At 43.8% G+C, this 25,706-nt stretch overlaps 1 protein-coding gene across 1 annotated transcript in view; it reads right to left on the bottom strand.

The window, feature by feature from the left end:
* Positions 1–25,706, bottom strand: part of CNTNAP2 (contactin associated protein 2) — a 2,325,186-nt gene that overhangs the window by 260,783 nt on the left and 2,038,697 nt on the right. The window contains exon 17 of the mRNA XM_061415014.1: positions 23,686–23,856. Coding sequence (XP_061270998.1) covers positions 23,686–23,856 — 171 coding nt within the window. The remainder of the gene's footprint in view (positions 1–23,685; positions 23,857–25,706) is intronic.

Below are 25,706 nucleotides of genomic sequence, written 5' to 3'. Positions count from 1 at the left end.
TAGGGAGGCTCATTAGGGAGAACACTGTAGCAAACACGATGGTTGCCTTTCTGTTGGTGTCAGGAAGACTGGGGAGCAACTTGCTTCCAAGCTCACAAGCTGGCTTGCCATCATTTTGTAGATGTGGATGGAAGACAGGCCGCTCCTGGGTCAGAGACAAAGCGTTGCATTCCTCACGGGGCAGCAGGCAACACGAGCGTCCGTCTGCCTTGGTTTCTCTGGGACCCGGCTCCCATGGGGGCTGCGTGGAGCAGTCCAGGGGGGATGTTGCTCAGGTAGCCGGTGCACTCTGACCTCAGGAAACCCCTAAGTTTTAGAGGGGCTGCTGGCAAGTCTGCTTAATGTTTGCCTTGGGAAGAGACATTAGCTTTATTTACCCAGTCAGGAAATAAATCTACCTTCTGTTCTGGAGGAAGACAATCTATCTTCCAAGACCACTATACCCACATCCTTTCAAAGGTATGAACAAAGCTGACAATGCCTCTTGTTCAGAAGATAAGCAGAAATGGGAGAGACCCACGGAGAATTTTGCCTGACAGCTAGCTGTTCCCCTACCCTCCTCCCTGTGAGCTGACCCAATTTTGCCCAGGAAGCTATGTGCTTCCACACAACTCTGTGCTTCACATATGGATGGCCCTACCCCGGGCCCAGCGGGTGAATCTGGATTTTTTCTAAGTCAAACACGAGAGTGCTGTGCTCCTTGCCAGTAACCCACTTAAGATGGGACCTTTCATTTCCTCTGGCCAATAAGGCATGAGGGGGAGCCTTTAGAAGACAAATCTATTAGTTCATAAGGGAAGAGGGAGTCATCCATCTTCACTCCCTGATCTTGGGTGGAGATGTGGTTCCCAATGTTGGTGGGGCCATCTTGCAAACCTCAGACACACTGAGGAGAACAGGGAGGGAAATGGGATGAAGCTTGGGCTTAGGTGACATTGCTCAGCCCCTAAGGTATTCCTGGAGCCCCACAAGGCTTCTTATGTGAGATATCCATTATTGCTAAAGCCATCTGTGTTGCAGCTGAAAGCATCTTAACTGATATAGAGAACGGTTTAGCAATCAGTATTTATGATTTCTAGTCTTCACTCTGCCTTGTCCCCTTTTTGGGTTCAGTCTACTGGTATCTGAAAGGGGGATTACATCTATAGTTTCCCAAGAGTTTCTGTGTCCAAAATGTGTTTGAAAACATATTGACAAGCTCTAAGTTCCCTTTGAATGTGAACATTCTATGATCTAATTTCCAAGAGATTCTTAGAGAGACAATAAATGAAATACAGTTGGTCTTACTGGTGAGTGAAAGTAAAAGTTGCTCAGTCGTGTCCGACTCTTTAGCCCCATAGACTGTAGCCAGCCAGGCTCCTTTGTCCACGGAATTCTCCAGCTCTGTCCATGGAATACCCACTGGAGTGGGTAGCTCTTCCATTCTCAGGGTATTTTCCCAATCCAAGGACTGAACCCACATTTCCCACATTGATTCTTTGTCATCTGAGCCACCAGGGAAGCCCAAGAATACTGGAGTGGGTAGCCTATCCCTTGTCCAGCAGATCTTCCTGACTCAGGAATCGAACTGCGGTTTCCTGCATTGCAGGCGGATTCTTTACCAGCTGATTCTTTAGAGCTACCAGGGAAGCCCTGGTGATCTTACTGGCAGTTATATGTATTGGAACACTACAGGGAGAAAAGAGGGATGTTGAAAAAGAAATGCATAAGGTGGTAGATGGGCATTAGAAACAAGCATAGATGGCAGAAACTGTCTTTGATCACCTCTGGATCATGACTGCATTTGAGTGACAAAGTAATGAATGGGACAAAGCCATGGACAGCTCTTGGTATTAATACAGACTATCTCCCCTCCCCTTCTTCGAGTATAATTCCAGCAGGTGGCACTATTTGCTCTCATTCTAACTCACCATGCGTTTTTCTCAAACAAATCACTCCAGGCTTACTGTATTCAGAGATGAATTTAACAACTGCCTAGAAGAGTAGACTTTTGGACTCTGGGTTCTGCCAGCAGGTGAGGTAAGCTTCAGACACATTAGACTCAAAGTGCTATCGGGAAGCAGCAGAAAAAATTGGTCATTCAGTACAGAGTGGGTAAAAAGACCAGGGAAGGTACACAAAGTGAGCATGCTGAGAAGACCAGCCAGCACGGTTACAATCCTGGTGACTTCTTCTTTCCCTTCTAAAGTGAACTTCAAGGATGGATAGCTTCCCAAGGGCTATTCTGCACCAGATCTCATTGGATCCATGTAACAAAACTGGTAACAGGCAGAGCGGACACTTTAGCCTCACTCTGTGAGTAGAGAATGTTATAAATAACAGTTTCTGCTTTCTTTTTCTTTTCCATGAAGGAAGGGCTACATGTCCATTAGGAGGCAAAATAATTTAGGCAAGAGGAGAGGGTATGAGAAGGTGCAGGGAGGCTGAAATGAGGTCCCCGTGGGGATCAGAAAGGTGTGGAACAGGAGGAAGAAGTAAGGAGAACACCGGTGCTCCTGTCCAAGGCCAGGTGCTCCACTGCACACCGGATGCCGTTCCTTCCTGCCTGCTCCAGGGCATGTCTCCAGCAATTCCCCCCTCCCTGTACAGCCTCAATCATTTGTCCTCTACTGGATCATTCCACATGAAGTACCGACACACCTCTAACGCTAACAGCCACCACCGCCACTACACAGCCCTTCTCTGGTCCTTGCATCCCATTCCTTTCTTCCTTGCTATTGCCAAATCCCTTGAAAGAGCTGCCTCTGTGCTCTCCGCCTGTGTTGCTCCTGTTAGTCTTTCTGCAACCCCATCACTCAAGGCTTTCTCCTTTATTACTTTGTGACACTGTTCTCCTCTCAGCTCCTAAACACTTATTGGTCCCTTAACCCAATAACTGTACGGCTGTTTTTCCACCCCTCTGCGAACAGCCTGAATTTCAGAAATTCCTTCCCTAAATATTCTATGTTTATGCCTATGACTTCCCTGGTGGCTCAGATGGTAAAGCGTCTGCCTGCAATGCGGGAGACCCTGGGGTTCAGTTCCTGGGTCAGGAAGATCTCCTGGAGAAGGAAATGGCAGCCCACTCCAGTATTCTTGCCTGGAGAATCCCATGGACGGAGGAGCCTGGTGGGCTACAGTCTATGGGGTCGCAAAATGTTGGACACGACTGAGCGACTTCACTTAAACATTCTATGTTAAATAGCGTCTCCCCCACCCACATCCCATCATTTAGCTGCCTTTCCCCCTTTATCCTAATTTTTTGGATCTACATAGCATGTATCAGCATCTGGCACAATATATATTTGTGCTCTTGGCCTCATGAAAGCAGAGGAGCTATTTCCTGTTTTGTCTCTTTTTTGCTCACTGCCTAGAACAATGCTTGACACAGAGTAAGCACTTGACAATTTATGAATGAAGAGCAACACTCTTGCCATTCAATTGTTTGGAGGCCAAACAATTAGGTAGTTACTCTGAGAAAAACAGCTCCCTGCATTTTCCTAAGGCAAACCATAACTTAACACACTGGCGTATATAAGGAATGCCATCTTATAATTCTGTAAGCATCTTTCCTGAGATCATACGGTAACATAATGTATATTTCTCAGTCTAGGAACTTGATACATGAGTCACCTCTGTTTGAAACAGACTGTGCCAAATGTTGTTCCCAAACATGTGACATTTGAGGAACAATGACACGCCCAAGATAAACTCTGTAGTGGAGCTAGTAGCAGAATTTTCACTCATTTCCACATCTTGTGCTATTTCCACTCTACTGTTAGGAACAAGGACGGGATCATAATTATGTTTTTCAAATTTTGGCCTCCATAGGAAACTGCTAAAGAAAAGAAACATGCCTAATGAATATTTCAAGGCTCCTTTCACTTAGTAGGCTGGGGTGGGGCTCTGTGTGTGTGTGTTCAGTCGCTTCGGTCGTGTCTGACACTTTTTGACTCCATGGACTGTAGCCCACCAGGCTCCGCTGTCCAGGGGGACTCGCCAGGCAAGAATACTGGAGTGGGTTGCCATTTCCTTCTCCAGGGGATCTTCCTGACCCAGTGATGGAACCCACGTCTCTTATGTTTTCTGCATTGGCAGCTGGATTCGTAATTTACCACCAGTGCCACCTGGGAGTCTGTATTTTGCTAATGCCCAGTGACTCTGATGCAGGTGGTCCTGTAATACTACTTTCAACACTAAGGTTGCCAAGTTTGATTCCAGTAGGCAGGTCCTAGGGATCTTTTGCTTCTTTGTCATCAAGAGATTTTCAAACTGTATATAGTAAACACTTTAAATTTGTCCAAGGAAGGGTCCGGATTTGCCCTTGGTTTTAGGCAGATAGTATCCAAAGCTTTGGAGTGTTATGCCTGGTAGGGGTGTCCCTGTCTGCCTGGGGGCCTCGGGTCATGCCAGGTAGCCTAACAAGGTGATTTGGGTGATGGCTGGCCTTACCACACAGTATCTGGGGTGGGGACCTTACCAGATAGTATTTAGGGTGGAGGCTGACCACTCCAGATAGACCAATAATGGGATGATGGGGGTTTGGATCACACAGTTCAGTCCCTGGAGGGGCTGGAGACTGAGGCTGGCCATGTGGGCAGTGGGGCATTCCTGTGTAATGGAGCCTGAATAGAGACTCTGAACACCGATGCTCGGGGAAGCTGCCCTGGTTGGCAGTACCCCATGCGTACTGGCACAATCAATTCTGGGAAAGGAAAGTGTCCATGACTCCATAGGAAAAGCATGCCTGCAGGCTCAGCCCCTGGGGCTTCTCCTGGTCTGTGCCTCTGTGCTCTTTTGCTTGTCTGACTCGCATCGATTCTTTCCCTGTAATAACCATAAACATGAGTAGAGCAGCTTCCAGTGAGTTCTGTGAGTCCTTCTAGAGAATCATTGAACCTGAGCCTGGTTTGGGGGACCCACTGAACTTGTAGTGGTGTCAGAAGTGTGTGCAATTTTGTGTGGGCTGTGGTCCTTCCAAGTCTGCAGTTGGTCTAATTCTCTGCGAAAAACTTCGCTTCAGTTTTGAAGCATATAATCCAACCCATCAGTGTTAAGGCTGACGGATGTCCGAGAAAGAAGTCCAACTTCCAAGCTCACCTTCACTGCCTACAGAAGGAAGCTGAGTCTGTAAGATGCTCACATCCGGTTGTAACTAACCAGTGAGCTTCTATTTTTCTAATTGTGCTGTACCATTTTTCATATCATGCAGGAAATAAACCCTACTAATCTTTACTAGAGGCTTAGTTTGTGAGGATGGAAATTTCTAGAGCCAAATATGCATATTCACACCCAAAATCTCAGTGTTAAACACATTTGAACATGAACACTGGCAAGGAAAAATATTATTTGAAGTCTTTTGGAAATTCTTCAAGGAAATGCCTGGAGCTTAAGAATCAATGCGCTGAACTAATTTTTAAACTTCTGGTATCTTGATAACCTCCTGAGTATGAGAGATCTTTCTTTTTATGTATTTTGGCCTTTAAGCCTTTTATTATGGTTAAAAAATAACTTCACAAAGGCATCCATAGAGAAAAGGAAACAGAAGGGAGTTACCATTGGCCATGCAAAAACAGAGAGCTGTCTTTAAAATGCAAAGCCTTTCTAATTTTAGCTTTCTCCATGCATTTAACTAACTTCTGAGGATAACTTCTTGAATATTAATGGACCTATATTATATAAAAAGGAAAAAGACAAAAAGCTTTCCAAAAGGGCATGTGGCTTGAAACAGCCCCTATCCTCAGTAAGGGACATGTAGTCAGGGTTTAAATACCCACATGTTTGGAATCAGCAGGGACTTGTCTGCTGGGCAGAGAGTGCCAGTTTGGAAGGATAAATGGAGGTCCCAGATGGTGATGGTGGTGAGAGAATATTTGTGATGAAAGGAAATGTAGAAGCTTCAGGAGAGAAACCACAAAACTGGATGCCTAAGGATTCTCCCGAGATGGAGAGGAGAGTGGATCAAAGACGGGATGGATGTCAAAGAAGCTTCTCTCTTGATTAAGATTAACTTGTGCAGCAAAATGGAAACCATTCATTGGGGGAAATGTGCTTTCGTGGAGGACCGGGGTGATTTACGGGGCTGGTTTCAGGTGATGTCAGAGAGAGTAGGTTTACTGAGATATTTGGTGATGGAGAGTTCAAAAAGAATGGAATGTGGGATTTGATGGCCAACAAAGGTAATACAACTGGATGCAAAAACAGCTTGAATCAGAAAGAAGTTCACAGGTGTTAACATGGACCAAGCTGAAGCTTATAAGGAGATACAACACCAGTCAATTAATCAGTTATAATTTATAAATGGCTGACCTATGGATGCCTGTGTTTATGTGGACACATCGTATTGTTGTACAGTCACTCAGTCGTGTCCAACTCTTTGTAACCTCATGAACTGCAACAACCCAGGCTTCTCTGTCCTTCACTATGTCCTGGAGTTTGCTCAAACTCAAGTCCATTGAGTCAGTGATGCCATCCAACCATCTTATCCTCTGTTGTCCCCTTCTCCTCCTGCCCTCAATCTTTTCCAGCATCAGGGTCTTTTCCAGTGAGTTGACTCTTCACATCAGGTGGTCAAAGTATTAGAGACTGAGCTTCAGCATCAGTCCTTCCAATGAATATTCAGGGTTGATTTCCTTTAGGGGGACAGGTTTGATCTTGCAGTCCAAGGGACTCTCAAGAGTCGTCTCCAACACCACAGTTCAAAAGCATCAGTTCTTTGGTGCTCAGCCTTCTTTATGGTCCAACTCTCACATCTGTACATAACCATTGGAAAAATCATAGGTTTGACTATACGAATCATTGTTGGCAAAGTGATGTTTCTGCTTTTTAATATTCTATCTAGGTTTGTCATAACTTTTCTTCCAAGGAGCAAGGACACATCGTGAGTAAAAGCCAAAGGCAAGATCCAAGGAGAAAAGGATGAGGCTTTGCCCAAGGTGCAAGCCTGCTGATGAGGGCTGTGAACAAGCCATCATAAGGAAAACAGACTGCTTCCTGGTTGCCACGGGCTGAGTTCCAGCCCAGACTATAGGTCACATCACGGACACTGTTTCTGTCTCTGTTCTACAACAAATTGTTTCCTATCGAGCAGATTCTTTCAATGCCAGCTTGGTATGACTTCAGACATGACCTCTCTAATGAGGGGGAAAAGTGCCACATGAAGATTCTAATTTCCACATGCTATAAACTCAGAATGCAAAACAGAGATTTATTCTGTTTTCCACACCACCACCAGATGCTCTTCAACTACAGTATTTGGAGTATCAGGCAAATAATGGAGACAAAGTGAAACCATGCCACGGGGTCAGAAGAGAGAGATGACAGCAGGGGAGAATCACTTTCTACATAACAACCTTCTTAAAATGTGAAAGACTTCCGTAAATGTGCCTTGAAATCTTTGTGAAAGATCTAAATTATCTTAACAGTTTTCCTCTAGCTACAATTACTTAAATTTGTTCTTATCTTCTATTTAGTAATGAATATTAGAAATGAGGAATCTTAGGGTTGAACATTAAAAATACAGTATCTTAGAATCTCAAGGTTGAGAGCATCCTAGGAGAAATGCCCAATTAACATTGTAGAAGAGTCAATAGACCCCTGAGGTCATGCATTTCCGCCTCTGCAAAATGACAGGACAGCACTTCTCAGTATCGCCAGTGGTTGGGCCAACCAGTTTCTACCCGAACAAAGCATCCCATGAAAATGGATCATGTTAAATAACAAAAGTGATTCACCATCAGGTACTCTTCCTTTTCTCTTATTTCTGGTCATAATAGCTAAAAAGACAACTTTCTTAATCAGTCTACATAAACAAATATTTTGCCTTCCAAAATCACTGCAGATGGTGATTGCAGCCATGAAATGAAAAGACGCTTACTCCTTGGAAGAAAAGTTATGACCAACCTAGATAGCATATTCAAAAGCAGAGACATTACTTTGCTAACAAAGGTCCATCTAGTCAAGGCTATGGTTTTTCCAGTGGTCATGTATGGATGTGAGAGTTGGACTGTGAAGAAAGCTGAGCGCTGAAGAATTGATGCTTTTGAACTGTGGTGTTGGAGAAGACTCTTGAGAGTCCCTTGGACTGCAAGGAGATCCAACCAGTCCATTCTGAAGGAGACCAGTCCTGAGTGTTCATTGGAAGGACTGATGCTGAAGCTGAAACTCCGATACTTTGGCCACCTCATGCGAAGAGTTGACTCATTGGAAAAGACTCTGATGCTGGGAGGGATTGGGGGCAGGAGGCGAAGGAGACGACAGAGGATGAGATGGCTGGATGGGATCTTCGACTCGATGGACATGAGTTTGGGTAAACTTCAGGAGTTGGTGATGGACAGGGATGCCTGGCATGCTGTGATTCATGGGGTCGCAAAGAGTTGGACACGACTGAGCTAGTGAACTGAACTGAAAGACTGTACTGAAATGCCAAAGAACTGATGCTTTTGAACTGTGGTGTTGGAGAAGACTTTTGAGAGTCCCTTGGACTGCAAGGATTCAACCAGTCCATCCTAAAGGAAATCAGTCCTGAGTGTTCACTGGAAGGACTGATGCTAAAGCTGAAACTCCAATACTTTGGACACCTGAGGTGAAGAGCTGACTCATTGGAAAAGATCCTGACACTGGGAAGGATTGAAGGCAGGAGTAGGGGACAACAGAGGATGAGATGGATGGCATCACTGACTCAATGGACATGAGTATGAGTAAGCTCCAGGAGTTGGTGAAGGACAGGGAGGCTTGGCATGCTACAGTCCATTGGGTCGCAAAGAGTCAGACACGACTGAGTGACTGAACTGACTGACTCAAAGACTGTAAATATCAAACATGTGAGAACGTTTTTAAGGGCCAATTTGTATAAAGTTCAGACAAGCATGTTTACTTTTTTCTTGATTTGATTAAGGAATGGATCATTCTGTCTCAAGAGCTCTTTATGAGAGAACAATTGTGGGTGGGTTTGAGCTACTTGCCAGCCTCTGCCTCAGTTGGTCTGAAAACAGAGCGAGTGGATGGAAGAGCCTTGGGAATAGGTCATCCTTTAGGAGGGCCGCCCTGCAGGGCACATCCTTGTGTGGCTTTCCTGAATGAGGTCTTCAACGTCCATCATTCCAGCCTGCCCTGCTGCTCCGTGCTGGGTATGTGAGCAAGACTGAAATAGCAACAATGTACCACCTACTCTACATATGCACTGGCATGATGGTTTGAGGATTAGTAATAGGAAGCCAGTGGAGAAGGCAATGGCACCCCACTCCAGTACTCTTGCCTGGAAAATCCCATGGATGGAGGAGCCTGGTAGGCTGCAGACCATGGGGTCGAGAAGAGTCGGACACGACTGAGCGACTTCACTTTCACTTTTCCCTTTCATACACTGGAGAAGGAAATGGCAACCCACTCCAGTGTTCTTCCCTGGAGAATCCCAGGGACGGGGGAGCCTGGTGGGCCACTGTCTATGGGGTCGCACAGAGTTGGACACGACTGAAGCGACTTAGCAGCAGCAGCAGCAGGAAGCCAGTAGATCATATTGTGTGAAAATTTGTCTTCTAAAAGTGAAGCCAAACAATAGAGGATAATTAGCTAAATGGAGCAATTGGAAATTGAGGCACCATATTTCCCAGTTCTTTTTCTTAAGTCTTGCCCCCATTTGTTGACGTAATAATCTTAATTGTCATCTCTCGACGCTGATATGACCAGATGTAGGAGGCTGATGGACCATAAAACAAAGCCCTGAAGATCTCAGATAAACACCATACCAGCCAATAAGAATGCTTTTGTTTTATGTTCTGTAGGATGTATAACAAAACCATAGCCTTCTTGTTTTATTTTGTAAATATAAAATTATGATCAAAATTATACATGCTCTCTTGGGAGTTCTGATACAGTCTCTGCCCTCAGGTGAAAAAACAATCACTGTTGCAGAGTTTAAAAAAACAAATGACATGGAGTTGACGTTTGGCAGAAACCATCATAATACTATAAAGTAAGCTCAACATTCAGAAAATGAAGATCATGGCATCTGGTCCCATCACTTCATGGGAAATAGATGGGGAAACAGTGGAAACAGTGTCAGACTTAATTTTTTTGGACTCCAAAGTCACTGCAGATGGTGATTGCAGCCATGAAATTAAAAGACGCTTACTCCTTGGAAAAAGTTATGACCAACCTCGATAGCATATTCAAAAGCAGAGACATTAATTACTTTGCCAACAAAGGTCCGTCTAGTCAAGGCTACAGTTTTTCCAGTGGTCATGTATGGATGTGAGGGTTGGACTGTGAAGAAAGCTGAGCACGGAAGAATTGATGCTTTTGAATTGTGGTGTTGGAGAAGACTTTTGAGAGTCCCTTGGACTGCAAGGACATCCAACCAGTCCATTCTAAAGGAGATCAGCCCTGGGTGTTCTTTGGAAGGAATGATGCTAAAGCTGAAACTCCAGTACTTTGGCCACCTCATGCGAAGAGTTGACTCTTTGGAAAAGACCCTGATGCTGGGAAGGATTGGGGGCAGGAGGAGAAGGGGACGACAGAGGATGAGATACCTGGATGGCATCACTGACTCGATGGACTTGAGTCTGAGTGAACTCCAGGAGTTGGTGATGGACAGGGAGGCCTGGCGTGCTGCAATTCATGGGGTCGCAAAGAGTCGGACACGACTGACTGACTGAACTGAACTGAACTGAACTATCCTCCAAGTAAAATAAATAATTAAAAAAAACAACAAGGTCCTACTGTATAGCACAGGAATCTATATTCAATATCTTGTAATAAATTATAACAGGAAATAAAAAGACATGGAAATGTGTTTCTAAAATGCGGTTACTTGAAACAAATATGTTACAAACAGTATGTACTACTATGATCACCTTTCTGTAAAAAATTACATATAAGCACATAGAAAAATGTGTGGAAATGTGCACATCAAAAGAGTGGTGTTACATATGTCAGAATTTGAGAGTATAGTTGATTTTGGGGGGTTATTCTTTTTGCTTTTCTGGATTTTTAATCATTCAACAGTAAATAAACACTGTGTAATTTTTAAAAGCTACTATCTGATCATTTTTCACTGTTTTTGCAAAGGTTGGTGACATTTTAAGCTACTCTATTCTATAATTTTAGCCAGTATTTAATCAGAGAGATTAATCAAAATGCAAAGAAGAAATTTCATTTAAATACAGAAAATTAGAGAAAATTTAAAACTAGATTGAAACATTCTTCCTTACTTCTTTCCTATTCTTAAGAGCTCTGAGAAGACTCTTTAAAAAAGAGAGTGGTCAAACTGTACCATAAAACCATTTTGAAGAAGATGTGAGCTTTTTTTCCATATTAAAAATGGCCCAAATAATAAAACCATGCTATTTCTCAAAGAAGAATCCTCACAGGTCTGGAGTGCCAGCACGTTCAGATGTTTAATGCCTACAGGAGTCAGAATGCAAGAAGAGCATATTCAGTGTTATAATTACACTTGACAGATATACACTGTTTCTATTATTCATTGGGTCTGGTTGCACTTACCCAGAAAGACCCTGTAGAATACTAAATATCAACCCCCTCCATGAGAAGTCATTTGGCATTCTCTGCAGTTCTCAGCAGAGGGATCAAATTCAGAGATGCAGAAAACCAAATCTGATCATTTTCATACTATCCACAAAGGCAGGTAAAATGAGTCATTTCCTAAGAGGCTTTAAGTCCATCCAGCTAGCCTTCTTTTGTCTAACTCTTAACATGGGTATGCGGAGGGTCATTACTTGAACGAGAAGTGTCTTCTAACCAGTTACTGGGCTTTTGCTATTTTCTTTTCAATTCCTCAAATGCTCCATGATCTTTCTCTTCTGGAAACCTACCTTGACGTCTTTAGACAAGGTGAAAGCTTACTCCTTCTCAGGCCATAGTGCCTGTGACTGCTAACCTCTCATGAAACATTTTCTCCTTCCCACGAGACCCCTGAAAAAGTACCATAAATCTGGGAGTGGCATTTCCTGGACAAGGAGGTGGAGCCACATGCCTAGTTACCACCAACAGAACAAGAACAAAAGGAATGTGTGTCTCTTCTGGACCAGTGTGGGTACGAAGAGAGAATTCTTCTCCAGCTCCCTTCCTCTTTCTGCCAACTGGTTTAGAAATGCCCAGGCTCTAGGAGATGTGGAATCACAGCACAAAAGGAGCCTTCACTCTGTGGAAGGACTTCCTGGAACGAAGCCTGCAGATGGCACTGCCGTAATGTCATGGAAACACGGGGTTTTATTGTTACAGCAGCTTAACTTAGTCTTAAACAATAGTATTTCTTATTCCTAAGTCTTTTATGACCTTATCACATGTAAAATATTTATTCATAAGATTAAAAACTATAACCAAAGGATCTTCTCCCTTAGACCACTGAAATTTTGATGGGATGAAAGGAGTTGCATGGGCTTATTCTAGTTCCAATACCCTGCTCTGTATCAGAACACTGCCATAGTTTAAAAATATATATGTTGTAATATGATATTTGAATGAATTCCTGGAATTCTCTAATTCATAAAATGGGCTTCCCTGGTGGCTCAGCAGTAAAGAATCTGCCTGCAATGCAGGAGATGTAGGAGACGTGGGTTCGATCCCTGGGTCAGAAAGATCCCCTGGAGGAGGGCATGGCAACCCACTTCAGTATTCTTGCCTGGAGAATCCCTTGGACAGAGGAGCCTGCTGGGCTACAGTCCATAGGGTCTCAAAGATTTGGACGTGATTGAGTGACTTAGTGCATGCGCACACACACACACACACACAATTCATAAAACTATGAAGTTTCAGAGCAAAGAGACGTGTCTGAGAGTCTTACGGAGGTTTTAGATTGTGCGTGCTCAGGATCCTGAGCCACCTCCTTACTAAACCCACCAAACTGAGCTCCCAAAGAATGGAGAGGCACCGCTGTCTTGACTACTATAAAGGTGAACAAAACCTTTTCCTACTTTGAGAAGTTTGTCCAGGACAAGGTCAACATTCATCAATAGGGGAGGAAGTTCCCTTTGCTCCTCAATACTTCTGTTCTAAACTGTATGGACTCAGATCCCAGAACTCTTAAGCTGGCACGTGCAGCTCTATTGTAAGCCACTCTTGAAACTCAGACAAACAAAGCTCCTTACGGCCAGCAGTGGCATATGAGTGCCATTTACAATATTACATCTATAGGAAGATATATTCCAGGTTCTAAATAACAGGCTCAGAAACTCCTATAACACAGTCCCTTTGTAAGTCAGAAAGTACCTAAACTAAAATTTTATTTTTTTAAAAAAGCATATCATAGAGGTAGAAATAAGTCTTTCCTAAAGTATTAAAGCAACATATATTCAATCTGTGATTCTAGTCCTCTATTAGATTTCATTTAAGCCTTATATTTCTCTCTGTCTATTCAAAGTTCCTATCTTGATTACTGTTAAATATCACCTTGAAATTTGAGCAAACTGTGTCTTGGAGGAGATAAGTCCCTGAACTCTTCATTTGTAAAATACTGCTTTTGTAAGGTTTCCAGCTGACATCCGGTTGGCCAATGTTTTGTCATGCGGCTTTAATTTACGTTTGTCTGATGACTCGTGAGAGCCTAGAGCTGTTATGTTTACAGTTGCCTTCGGCCCTTGGAGATTTTTCTGGTTTTGAGCTATTTCCAGTAATCTTCCCCAGTCACTCAATATATTTAAATGAAGCTCTGCTCCCTGGTTTATTGTATCCTTTTTTGCAACTGGCTTTGAATTAATTGGTCCCAAGTGTCGTCCTTGGTTGGATCAATTCTCCAGTGTTTGTAACAAGCACTAACTGACTTTGGCACCAACCCTTCCCTCTCCAAGCATTTGCTTTTTTTTTTTTTTTTTACAAAATATCAAGCCTTCAGAGACACTGGTAGCATCTAGAAAGGCAGATGTAAAGTCTCTAACCTCCTTACAACTCCACACATACATTTCTGCCTCTCTCACTAATCCGTGTGTCTGTTTCTGTCAGGATAACACACTCTTTCTCCCAGCTCTGTCCCGGGTCAGGACGCATGAATCCTCGCTTCTTTAGTTTCTTCTCCTCTTAGGACGTCTGCTCTCTTCCAGCTGCCCACAGGCAGGCTGATTCTAGTAGCTGGCCTTTCTGACACTTTAATATGCCATCTCTTTGAAGGGAAAGGTTTTGTGGACGATCACACACTATAAATAATGTAGAAAACATTTGAATCAAAGGGAATGAGACAGAAGAGAAATTCCACTCCCAAAAAAATCTCTAAGAAAGGTCAGCACTTCTCTAAAGACGACACACAACACATTCCTCAAACACTAAGTGAACATGCTCTCTAATGAGGATGCCTATTATTTTCCAGGCAATGCACCAAATTAATTGTCTTATAGAAATGTTGCTTTTTTTTTTTTTAAGGAAAATGAAAGACTTCTCTTTTATGTATGTTTTACACTTTAAATTAGGATACAGTAAAAACATCTTTTGTGTGGGCAGGATTTCAGTAGGGAGGTTGTCTTCTAGATGCCTCTGGAGTATGGAGAGAGAAGGGCAGGAACAGAAACTTTGTAGGAACAGGTGACTCTATCTGGCTTAGAGGACTTCCCAACCTCTAGAAATTTCCAAATCAGCAGACATGGGTAGATCAGTAACATCTAAGGTAATTTTGTTATTTTTCCTATCAAGAGGACATCCTAAAGTCTATTCTTTTAACTCTAGGGTACCTATGCCATTGGGGGCTTCCTAGGTGGCATTAGTGGTAAAGAATCCACCTGCCAATTCAGGAGAGGAGAGACGCAGGCTTGATCCCTGAGTCAGGAAGATGCCCTGGAGGAGAGCATGGCAACCCACTGCAGTATTCTTGCCTGGAGAATCCCATGGACAGAGGAGCCTAGTGGGCTACAGTCCATGGGGTTGTAAAGAGTTGGACATGACTGAAGCAACTTAGCACACACACACACCTATGCCATATACTCAAATAACTGTCTCTTCAGTGAGACTGGCAAAGAAATCTGGGTACATTAAAGTTGACAGTGTTACCAATTATTTGTATATCTTTTAATACTTAGAAATGTACATGGCTAATACACTAAATAACTTTAATAGAGCACAAGTTTCATCTTCATTTATATTTCTGAACTGTTTTGGTCCACAACTGAAATTGAAAAGTTTAAACCAGAAATTAGAAAAATTTGTAAACATTAAGAAAATTCACAACAGTGTTTCTATGCAGGTTAAAAAACATTTTACAGTGGTTTTTTTCTTATGTATTATAATGAGCAAGTCAGGATCATTTAGATTCCCAGATCTTTTACACTAATTGAGCTCATAGCTGGACTTACAAAGAAGTAGAAATACTAAGATTTTTCCTGAATCTATGTTGATAACAAGAAGGGTAGGATAATTAAAAGGAAAAATCCAGGTGCTAACATCTGATCTGTATTACTAAAAACTCACAATATTTATCAAAGAAAAAACACCCTAAATAACGTCCCCATGGCACAGAGACCAGTAAAGTGGAATTAGACATTCCTCATGTCTACACAAAGGAAGCTCCCTTAATACAAAAAGTTGTTCCAATTCTGGAATAGTGGAACATAAATTGCCATTAGTTTATTTCCTCTGATTCATCAGTTTCTATATATTGCAGAATATTTTCTTCTGTCACATTCTTGAGCATGTGTACTGCAAAAACCGGGATCTTGGAAAATGAAGGTTTTTCCTTAATACGTTTCCCGAAGATTAGCAGGACGTTGGACTGCTGCCAGCACATTTTGTGGAGATACGCCGGTTAAATGCAAATCTGTGCTCCGAGTCAACCTGATACCTGGAAAAGCTCAAGCTTTGTCAACAGGGAAGCTTATGCTAAAGTATCGCAACAGTTGCTGGTTGTTGTTGCTGGGTTGCTAAGTCATGTTTGATTCTTTGCGACCCCATGGACTGCAGCACATTGGGCTTCCCTGCCCTTCACTATCTCCCAGAGTTTGCTCAAACTCGTGTCCATAGATTTGGTGATGCTATCCAGCCATCTCATCCTCTGTTGTCCCTTTCTCTTGCCGTCAATCTTTTCCATCGCCAGAGTCTTTCCCAGAGTCGGCTCTTTGCATCAGGTGGGCAAAGTATTAGAGCTTCAGTTTCAATTCCTGTTTCAGTTTCAGTTGCTGGCTGCTTCTCCTGAATGTTTTCCAGACAGCGAACATCCCCTTCAAAATCCCCCCACTGTGTAAGTTCTTTTAAATCGTTAAACAAAGAATAAAAATGCTATAGTGAAGTGTGAAAGTGTTAATCACTCATGTCTGACTCTCTGTGATCCCTTGTACTATATAGCCCACCAGGCTCCTCTGTCCCTGGGATTCTCCAGGCAAGAATACTGGAATGGATTGCTATTCCCTCCTCCAGGGCATCTTCCTGACCCAGGGATCCAACTCAGGTCTCCTGTATTGCAGGCAGATTCTTTACCATCTGAGCCATCAGGGAAGCCCTAAGAAATGCTATGGTCACCGTTTATCATCAAATACTTCTAAACACTTCCTCTGATTACAGTTCACCTTGAGGAAAAACCTACCAATCAGTCACCAAACCCCTTCCCTTGGGGCCCATGTCTTGGGGCCAGGAGGGCAGCTGGGAGCACCCTTGGCCTCAGTGCTTCTTCTGTTCTATGGCTCCAGAGACTGCACTCAGCAATGCATCCTCCCAGGAGACTTCCTCTCCCGTGCTTACCACTGCCATCCTTGAACCCAGGGACTGCAATGCTTGGATCACAGGCTCCCTGTCCACTGCGCCCTTTGCCATGACTTTCCCCAGCCTTTTCATACAACCCAGAAGCCCATGTGCATGGCCAGATGATGCACCATAGACCTGCTCATCGCCCAAACTGCTTTCCCGTGAAATCTTGAATTCCTAAATTTCACCAACCACAATCATCCTTCCACCTTTCCATGTATGTCTATCATCATTCTGATCCCCACCTCCCCTGAGCGGTGCTGTCCTTTTCCACCTAGATTTTCCTATGTTTCTCCATTAGCCTAGCACCTCATTCATTGATTTTATTCTTTCAACAAATGTTTACTCAGCACTTGCGATGTGCTAGGCAGTATTCTGGGCCTGGAGATCCCATCAAGCACAGAGTTCTACAGCCCTTGCTGCACTGGTGAACCACGCACCTCACCTTTGCGATGCATCCACGCCATCTACGACTAGTTTCTTCCTTTGGTATCCAGAGCCAAAATGTTGGTTGAGCCTCAGTTACAATGGCTTAATCTCCAAAGAATCTTCTCTTCTTCTCCAGGCAGAAGTAATTGTTGCCTCATCTGGGTCACTGCCGTGTATTGCCCTAATATTTATTAACATTTCATCTCATCCAAAGTACTGTTTTATACTCTAGTCTCTCCCACTAGACTGTGTGCGATGGGATGGGAACATTCTTATTCTTCTTGAGTTCCTCTTTGACACGTATGGAGTAGGTACCCAATAACTATTGGGCTGAAATATTCAGATTGCCGTGTATTTAGAATCAGGCCTGAGACTTGCCTAAAAGTCTCTACCACCTGTGTCATACTTCCTACTCTAACAACACTGAATGTTTGCAGCTCCCAAGCACCCGTCACATTCCCCATCCTTATGCTTCTCCTTGCCTTGTCCTTCCTACTAGAGTTCTTTCCCTTACTTCTTCATGTAGCTAGTTTCTTTGCCTGTTCTTTATGACCCAGCTTGGGTATCACCTCATCTTCTTCTTCATTCCCAGCTTGGGTTGTGTATCTCTCCTCTGGAGATTTAAGATAGCATATACCTATCGTTGTAATTTATTTATTGTATTTAAATGATCATAAGCACTATATCTGAAATCAGCTGGATAACCTGTGTGTCTCAGTTTCCTTATCTATAAAATGTGGACAGAACTTGTTATGAAACCTAAAAATGTTAGTATCTATAAAAGTTTTAGAGCAGTGCGTGGCACTTCCAAAGTTCATAATAAAAGTTATGCATCCATACTGCAGTCAGTGTGCCTGTCTCCTTTAGTAGGTGAGGGTCTTGGGTTCTCTTGTTTTCACCTTGGAACCTCCAGGACCCACCCTAGTGCCTCTGACACAGCAGGTGCTCAGTGAGAGGTGGCCTGCTGATGGGAGCACGGTCAATTGGCCAGAAAAGGGATGTAGGGAAGTCAAGTCATTCCCTACGGGGAACTCTGGAAAAATAAATGGGAATGTCTGTGGTTGTTTGTGAATATTTTCTAAAGCACGGCTCCTCGGCCATCTCAAAAATAACTGACAAAAAATAAGCAAACAAACAACAGAATCAAAAGTAATTTCTGGTTTGGAAATGGACTGGCTTATCTCTCCTCTTTCCATCAGTCCCTTCAGATGTTCTAATTTTACATTTCACTCATTCTCAACTTCCTAGGGGACGTCACTCCTTCCACCAGTCCCTTTCTCTCCCACATCTCTAACTTCGTTTTTCTTTACTGAATTCTCTTTAATATACATGGTACTCAAGTCCCTCCCTACAAGAACAATGAAGAAAACCATCATCTCTTGATCTCTGTATCCACCTCCACTCACCCCAGACACGGCCTCACATTCTGACAGTGACCTCTACACGTGAAAGCTGAAGAGCCCCTTACGTTCTTCCTTTAGTGATCTCTCAGTTCGGTGGCATCAGGCACCTTTTTTGTTTTTGAAATTCTTTCTGTGTTTGAGTCCTGGGATATCACCGTCTTCCCACTTCTTTGCCAGGCTTCTACAAGCTCCTTTTCTCCCTTCTATCTTTTAAGTGTGGTTTTAACCCTTGGCCATCTGGTTTCCTCTCTCTGCACATTTGTTCTGGGCAATCTCATCCATGCTGAGGCACCCACATTTATTTCCTGATGATTCTCTAAGTGACGCTGTTGCTCACATTGCATGCTTGTAACTCAGAGTGCTCTGTTGGGCTTCAGACTTGTGTATACAGCATGCTCTACGTGTGTCCACTTGGAGAGACATTCCTTGATCCTGTGGGCCCTCAAACTCAGAACATCCAAAGGCAGTTTTCATTTTGCCCTCCAATGCCATCATCCTTGGTAAAAGTCATTCTATCCACACAATCATCAAAACCATCCCAACCAAATGTTGGCTTCATTCTAGAACCTTCCCTCCCACTTCACTCTCATAACCACTTTGTTAGAACCTGTGGAATCTCTCTCCTAAGCAGCTCTCTCATCTAGGACCCTTCCTTGTCATCTTCCCCAGCTCCCATTCACTCTGCACCATCTTCACAGCAGTCCCTGCCACTTCTTCTCTGGCTTTTCCATCTTTCCTCGGGTGAACACAGATCTGATCGCGTTATGGCCTCTCTCACCATAAATTTCAGGGTCAAGGCAAGCCAGCTCACACCTTCACGGACAGGTGTTCTCCTTTTAGTAACATTTTTCCTTTCCAGATCTTCCTTCTGCCCCCACCTTCCTCCCCTTCCTGCCTCTTGGTCATCCATCAAAATTTAATTAAAGCATCACATTCCTTGGGAAGCACCTGCCACTCCAGTTGGGTTTAAATGCCCCCTCAGTGCACTCAGCCATCTCTCTCAATGTCTGTTCCGGGAGGTGGTGTGGTTTGGTGTTAACAGCAACAGACTTAGGACAGACAAAAAATGTTTGGGGTTAAGCACCGGTTCTGTCATATCCTCTCTGTGTGACTGTGACCAGGCAACTTATACCCTGTGCCTCGGTTTCCTCATTTGAAAAACAGAGATGCTAATGGTGGTGCTCCAGCCCAAAGGGTGGTTAGGGAAGTAAGTGAGATGCTGTCTGTAAAGTCCTTGGAAAAGTGCTGGAGACACAGAGCGTCTGAACAAAGCTGAGCTATTTTTATTGTTATCATAGCTGCTGACTGACTTGGCTGCTTTCCAAAACAAACAGAAAGATCTTTGGAGGGAAAGACACCATGCTTGACTTAACGACGTTTGACCTAGCATAGCATTTGGGACATGGTTGGGACTCAGTAAATACCCATCGAATGAATAAAAAAAATATAGATGGTAAAGAAGTGAAATACAGCTTAAATTCTTACCTGTAGAGCATACTAGTGAGCAACATCAGTCTAACTTTACCATGTGGGCTTTTTACTTGCACATTAAGATGCTGATGGTGTCTCATTAAGTTAGTGCAACTGACTCACTGTTGTTTTTTTTTTTAATTTTTGGCTGTGCTGAGTCTTTATTGCTGCACGGGCTTTTCTCTAGTTGGGGTGAGCGTGGGGCTACTCTCTAGTCACAAGGCACAGGCTTCTCACTGCGGTGGCTTCTCTTGTTGCACAGCATGGGCCCCAGGGCTCAGTAGTTGGGGCTCTTGAGCTCTAGAGCTCAGGCTCAATAGTTCTGGTGCTTGGGCTTGGCTGCCCTGAGGCATGTGGGATCTTCCTGGATCAGGGATCAAACCTGAGTCTCCTGCGTTGGCAGGCAGACTCTCTACTGCTGAGCCACCAGGGAAGCCCCTGACTCACTGTTCTTAGAGTCAAGAATTTTCCATTTCCAACAGAAGGACACAATGTCACTAATTAACGGAAATGTTATTCTAGAAACCACTACGTAGACATGAACTGTGACAAAACTCCTTTGAGACACACGTAGAGAAGCAAAATTTGAATTCCTACCTGAAAGATATTAGAAAGCCTAGCAAATTCAGGGGAAAAAAGTAGAGACACTCTTTAAAAGTTTGACTTCGGGACCCATTAGGTTTGTAGTGATTCATCAGAGGACGGGAGAGAAGGGCTTGCAATAATTCTCCACCTCTCCCACCACCCCACGTATCCTGCACAGAAGAGTCTGGAGAAACGTGATGCATGGGGCAGAAGCAAGCCTCAATCATGGCCACATTTCCTCCATGTTCCTTGTGGAAGCACCGCTTCTTGTATACTTTGAAGAAGTTTTGCTCAAACAGAACAACCTGCCTTTCCCTCCCTGTTCCTCCCAAAAGTTCCTTTGAACCTGAATGGAGGTGCTATACAAAGATGGACATTTGGTATCTCTAACATTTAGGGGACCTTATAAAAGGTGCTTCCACCTTCAGTAATTATTAGAAGGTCTAGAGAACTCCAAGGAGAGGCCAACCTCTAATCCGTGCCTTGAAAGTCTCACATTTCTTCACCAAAAGTAAACTGGATGACAGAAAAGAGCTGCATGAGAAAATGAGGCTATACTCCGCCCTCTGTCATGGAGTTTTCATACCATGGAAAGACTGGGAGGACTTTGAGAATATCTATGGAGGTTTTTAATAATTAGAAATGAGTGAAATTCTGTTATACAGATACTCTAGTAGAAATGCCTGCTCTCTCTGTACTTAATTTGTCTTATTTCCAACCCAGGACTGGGTTTACAAAACATGGGGGTATAAAGCAAGGACAGGGTGAACTCAAGTAGTTTTATAGAAGCTCATAGAATTACTCAGATACGGGATTGTCAATTTTCCTTTTGTGCCATGAGATATTTCTAAAATACAACCCAACTTTGTGTAAGTGAGAAAATAGTCTGATTCAATTAAATTCTGTGGAAATCCCTTTAAAATAATTCTAGTCCATAATTCATGAAAATAAATGATTTCTATTTGTGTACTTTGTAACTCCAGGGCTAGAATATTCTCAGTCTTCCTTTCAACCAGATCTGGCTCACACTAGATCTGTAACGAGCATTCTCAGAAAGATGATAATTACAGTAACTACTAGACCCTGAAATAAATGCTTCATGAGTAGCTATATTCTAGCATCATAACCCCAGCAAATTATCATCCCCATTTTATAGATTTGGAAATTAGGATTCAAACAGATTAAGCAATTTGCTTGAGGACTTGGATTTCAACCTGAGAATGAAAATCCCAAAGTCCATGCACTTCTGCCACATCACCGTCCAGCATTTAACAGAAAGAATCCCATAGGATTTCAGCAGAAACATTTGCCTGAGATTCCCTTTCTCAAAGACCATATTGCACAATTGTAACTACAAAAGGAGGAAAATACACCATCAGCTATTTCTGGAAAATATGTCTGGGATCATCTGCAGACTAGACCCAGTAACACAGGTGCTCAGACACAGAGCACAGGCCAGGAGGAAGGACTCTGATGCGGGGAGGTTCCATGCAGGGACCTGGGGCACTGACCCGCTTCCCCTCCTGGTTCTGGCTGTTCCTGGGTCTGAACAGCCAGGGGAGCCCGGCAAATGTGCACCAGACCTGGAAGTTTGTGGACACAGATTCCTACAGCTGCACCTGTGCCCCATGGATAAAAGGTCCCCCGTATGATGAGACTTGCCCTGCTCAGATGCAGTGACTCCCTGCCCTCCATGGGTGGCATCCTCAAATCACACGACCTCCGAGGGTCTTTGGGATCACAGGGCTGAGCTGAGCCAGGCAGCTGGGATTCTGGTAGTTTCTGCACCCTAGGTGAGAACACCAAGGACTCAGACCTTCAGAGGGTGGGTAGATGAGGAGCCTCTTCTGCGAAGCTGCAGACCCAGAGTTGCCCAGCAACACCGTTCAGCTGTCTAGGTTGCTTCATTCACTCTTGCAGATGTTAATTCTGATTTTTCCTATTTTCGTGTGCGTTGTTACCCCAATTCTCTTATTTCTTATTCCTGATCACTTTACCCAATCCTCCGTCTACTCTTAGCCCTGCCTCCTTAGAAAACAAATACATTCTTCACACCAGTCAGAACGGACATTGTTAAAAGGTCCATGAATAATACATGCTGGAGAGAGAGTGGAGGAAAGGGAACCCTCCTACACTGTTGGTGGAAAAGTAAGTTGGCACAGACACTATGGAGAACAACATGGAATGTTGTTCCTTAATATTCCTTAAAACCTATTTCTCTAAAAATATATTTATTTTTGGAAATAAATATTTCTAAAAAATATTCCCTGAAAAACTAAAAATATACCTACTACATGATCCTGCAATCCCACTCCTGGGCATATAGCTCTAATTCGAAAAGTTGCAGGCATCCCAATAGTCATAGCAAGCACTATTTACAATAGGCAAGATATGGATATAATTTAAATATTCATCAACAAGGGGCATGGATGAAGAAGATATGGTACATATATACAATAGAATACTACTCAGCCATAAAAAGAATGGAATCATGCCATTCGCAGCAACATGGATGGACTTGGAGATGATCACACTAAGTGAGGTAAGTAGACAGAGAAAGACAGATATCATACGGTATCACTTTTAGGTGGGATCTAAAAAATTACACAAATGAACGTAGTTTACAAAACAGAAATAGACTCACACGTAGAAAATAAATTTAGGATTACCAAAGGGGAGAGAGAAGGTGGAGGGGCAGAGACAAATTAGGAGTTTGGGATTAACAGATGCGCATTACCATATATAAAATAGATAAACAATGAGAATCTACTTTATTGTACAGGGAAGTGTATTCAGTATCTTGTAATAACTTACAGTGGAAAAGAATCTGAAAAGCTGTATATACATATAACCGAATCATTTTGCTGCGCCCCTGAAACTAACATAACACTGTAAATTGACTAGGCTTCAACAAAAATACACATTCTTCCCGCCCATTATCAGGGCAGTTTATCCTCTCTCGTCCTCCTAGAACAGCATTGTGGGGAGCTCTGTCTGTGACTGTATCCTTTGAGCATCTGCGCACAGGAACCCAGGTCTTTCTCAGACCTGGCGCTACCTCCTAGCGCCAATTACATAATCGAGGTTAAGATCAGCTTGTAAGTGACAAGAGTAGTTATTCATGAGCCGACAAACAATGGATACTCACATTTCAGTTCGAGTTTGATGAAATCTGTGTTCCCCAGATTTTCAAGAAACACTCCGCGGGGGATTAGCGTTTTGAAGTAGAAGGAGATGTCGGCACTGGTCTCTCCTTGGAAAGTGGAGAAATGCAGGTAGGATGATGGGTTTGGGAAAGAGGCCGCATTCCAGTAATCCCCTGTGGAAGGAACAAAGGAGAGGGCAGGGTAATTTACACCCGATCACGGCACTGGTGGAAAAGAGAGCCGCTTCCCGAGTTTTAATACAGTCCCACTGACAGTGGCCCTTGCTTCCGCTCTTCCCAGTGAATGACACTGCACGAAGTCCCCACAGACATGTCTTCAACTTTCCAAAAGTTACCTGTGCGTCTATATATAAAATATTTGACTAAGGATGGATAAATCCTTCTAAGAGGTGTCCTCTCAGGAGTACATGTCAGAGGAGGAGAAAAGGGAGTGACGCCCCTGGTTTCACGTGGTGGGTGGGAGTGGCTGTTTTGAACTCAGGTTTATGTTTTGTTTTTGTTTCATTTTTGATGTGGACCATTTTTAAAGCCTTTATTGAATTTGTTACAATATTGCTTGTGTTTTATGATTTGTTTTTTTTGGCCCTAAGGCATGTGGGATCTTAGCTCGCTGACCAGGGATTGAACCTACACCCCTGGCGTTGAAAGGTGAAGTCTTAACCACTGGACCACCAGAGAAGTCCCCAGGCTTATGTTTGATGCAAGAAGCATCTGGACTCGACGGAGAGGGACAGACTAGGAAGGGGTCTTTGGTATCCTGCTCCTGCTTCTCATCTGTTTTTGTCTTGGAATAAGCAATGCTTGCTTCCAGCCAGCAGCTGCTCCAAGCCTGGGGCAGGTGAAGCAGAAATACAACCACGGGGAGTGCAGAAGCCTGGCTGAGCGAGGAGCTAGGGAAAACGGTGGGATGACCTGGCCAGTCATCTCTCCACACCTCCTGCTCCAAGCCCCACAGGCAAGTTGCTGTAAAGGGAGGGTCCCATCCCCAGCCTCTTCCTCCCTGGGGACTCCATGGGACACTCTGACCTGTGGCTGTTTTGTGGGGGTGGGAATGCTGAGCTGAGGGCACTGAAGGGCTTACAATCAGCCCCTATTTTTGAACTCATGGGGTAGACTCAGTTGTATTCACCCCCTCTGCACTCAGTGCCTGGTAGTAGGCAGTGGCCCCAGGAGAAAGGCAGTTCATGGGACAAAATAAAAGCACTAAACTAGAGGACCGACAAAACAGGTGGACCAAGAATTTAATATGACATCAAGAGCAGTGTGCCTGCATGCTTAGTCGCTCAGTCATGCCCTACTCTTTGCGACCTCATGGACTGTAGCCCATCAGGTTCCTCTGTCCACGGGATTTTTCAGACCCAGAATACTGGAGTGGGTTGTCAGGCCCTCCTCCAGGGGATCTTCCCGACCCAGAGACTGAACCTGTGCTTCCATTGACTCCTGTATTACAGGCGATTTCTTTACTGCTGAGACACCAGGGAAGCCCACCAAGAGCAGACTCCTGACTTTATCTCCAGGGGAGAAATTCCTTTAGGAAGTGCACATTTTTGAGTACATTTGACAGCACAGCTAAGGACTAAAACACATGAATATGCTTTAAAACAGTTACTAAAGCTTTTACCTTTAGTATTAAACCTATGTTAAAGTCACCAGGTGAGGCCCAAGATGGAGTCACTCTTGCTAACCCCCAGGTCAGCAAACCAGCACTTAACTGAGCTTCTGAGCTCAGCTCGCCCAGAGAAGGAAGGTCCAGGATATCCCGGCAGCACTGGCCTGCTCAGCTAAGGGTCCTTGAATCTCTAGGCCTTCCCTCTGCTGATGTAAGGGGTGCAGCCATGCTTCAGCCAATCAGCACACGCCCAGTGTAACTTCCTGTTCCTGTTCCCTTCGGTTCATAACCCTCTCCTCTCGCACAGCTCTTCAGAGCTCCTTTCTCTCCACTATGCTGGAGGTCGCCTGATTCATCAATCACTGAATAAAAGCCTACTAGATGAGTAAACTGC

The sequence above is a fragment of the Bos javanicus genome, chromosome 4 (genome assembly GCF_032452875.1).
Source record: "Bos javanicus breed banteng chromosome 4, ARS-OSU_banteng_1.0, whole genome shotgun sequence".
Classification (NCBI taxonomy): Eukaryota; Metazoa; Chordata; class Mammalia; order Artiodactyla; family Bovidae; genus Bos; species Bos javanicus.
Note: the sequence above shows the minus strand (reverse complement) of the source record. Positions and strands in the feature narration are given on the sequence as shown.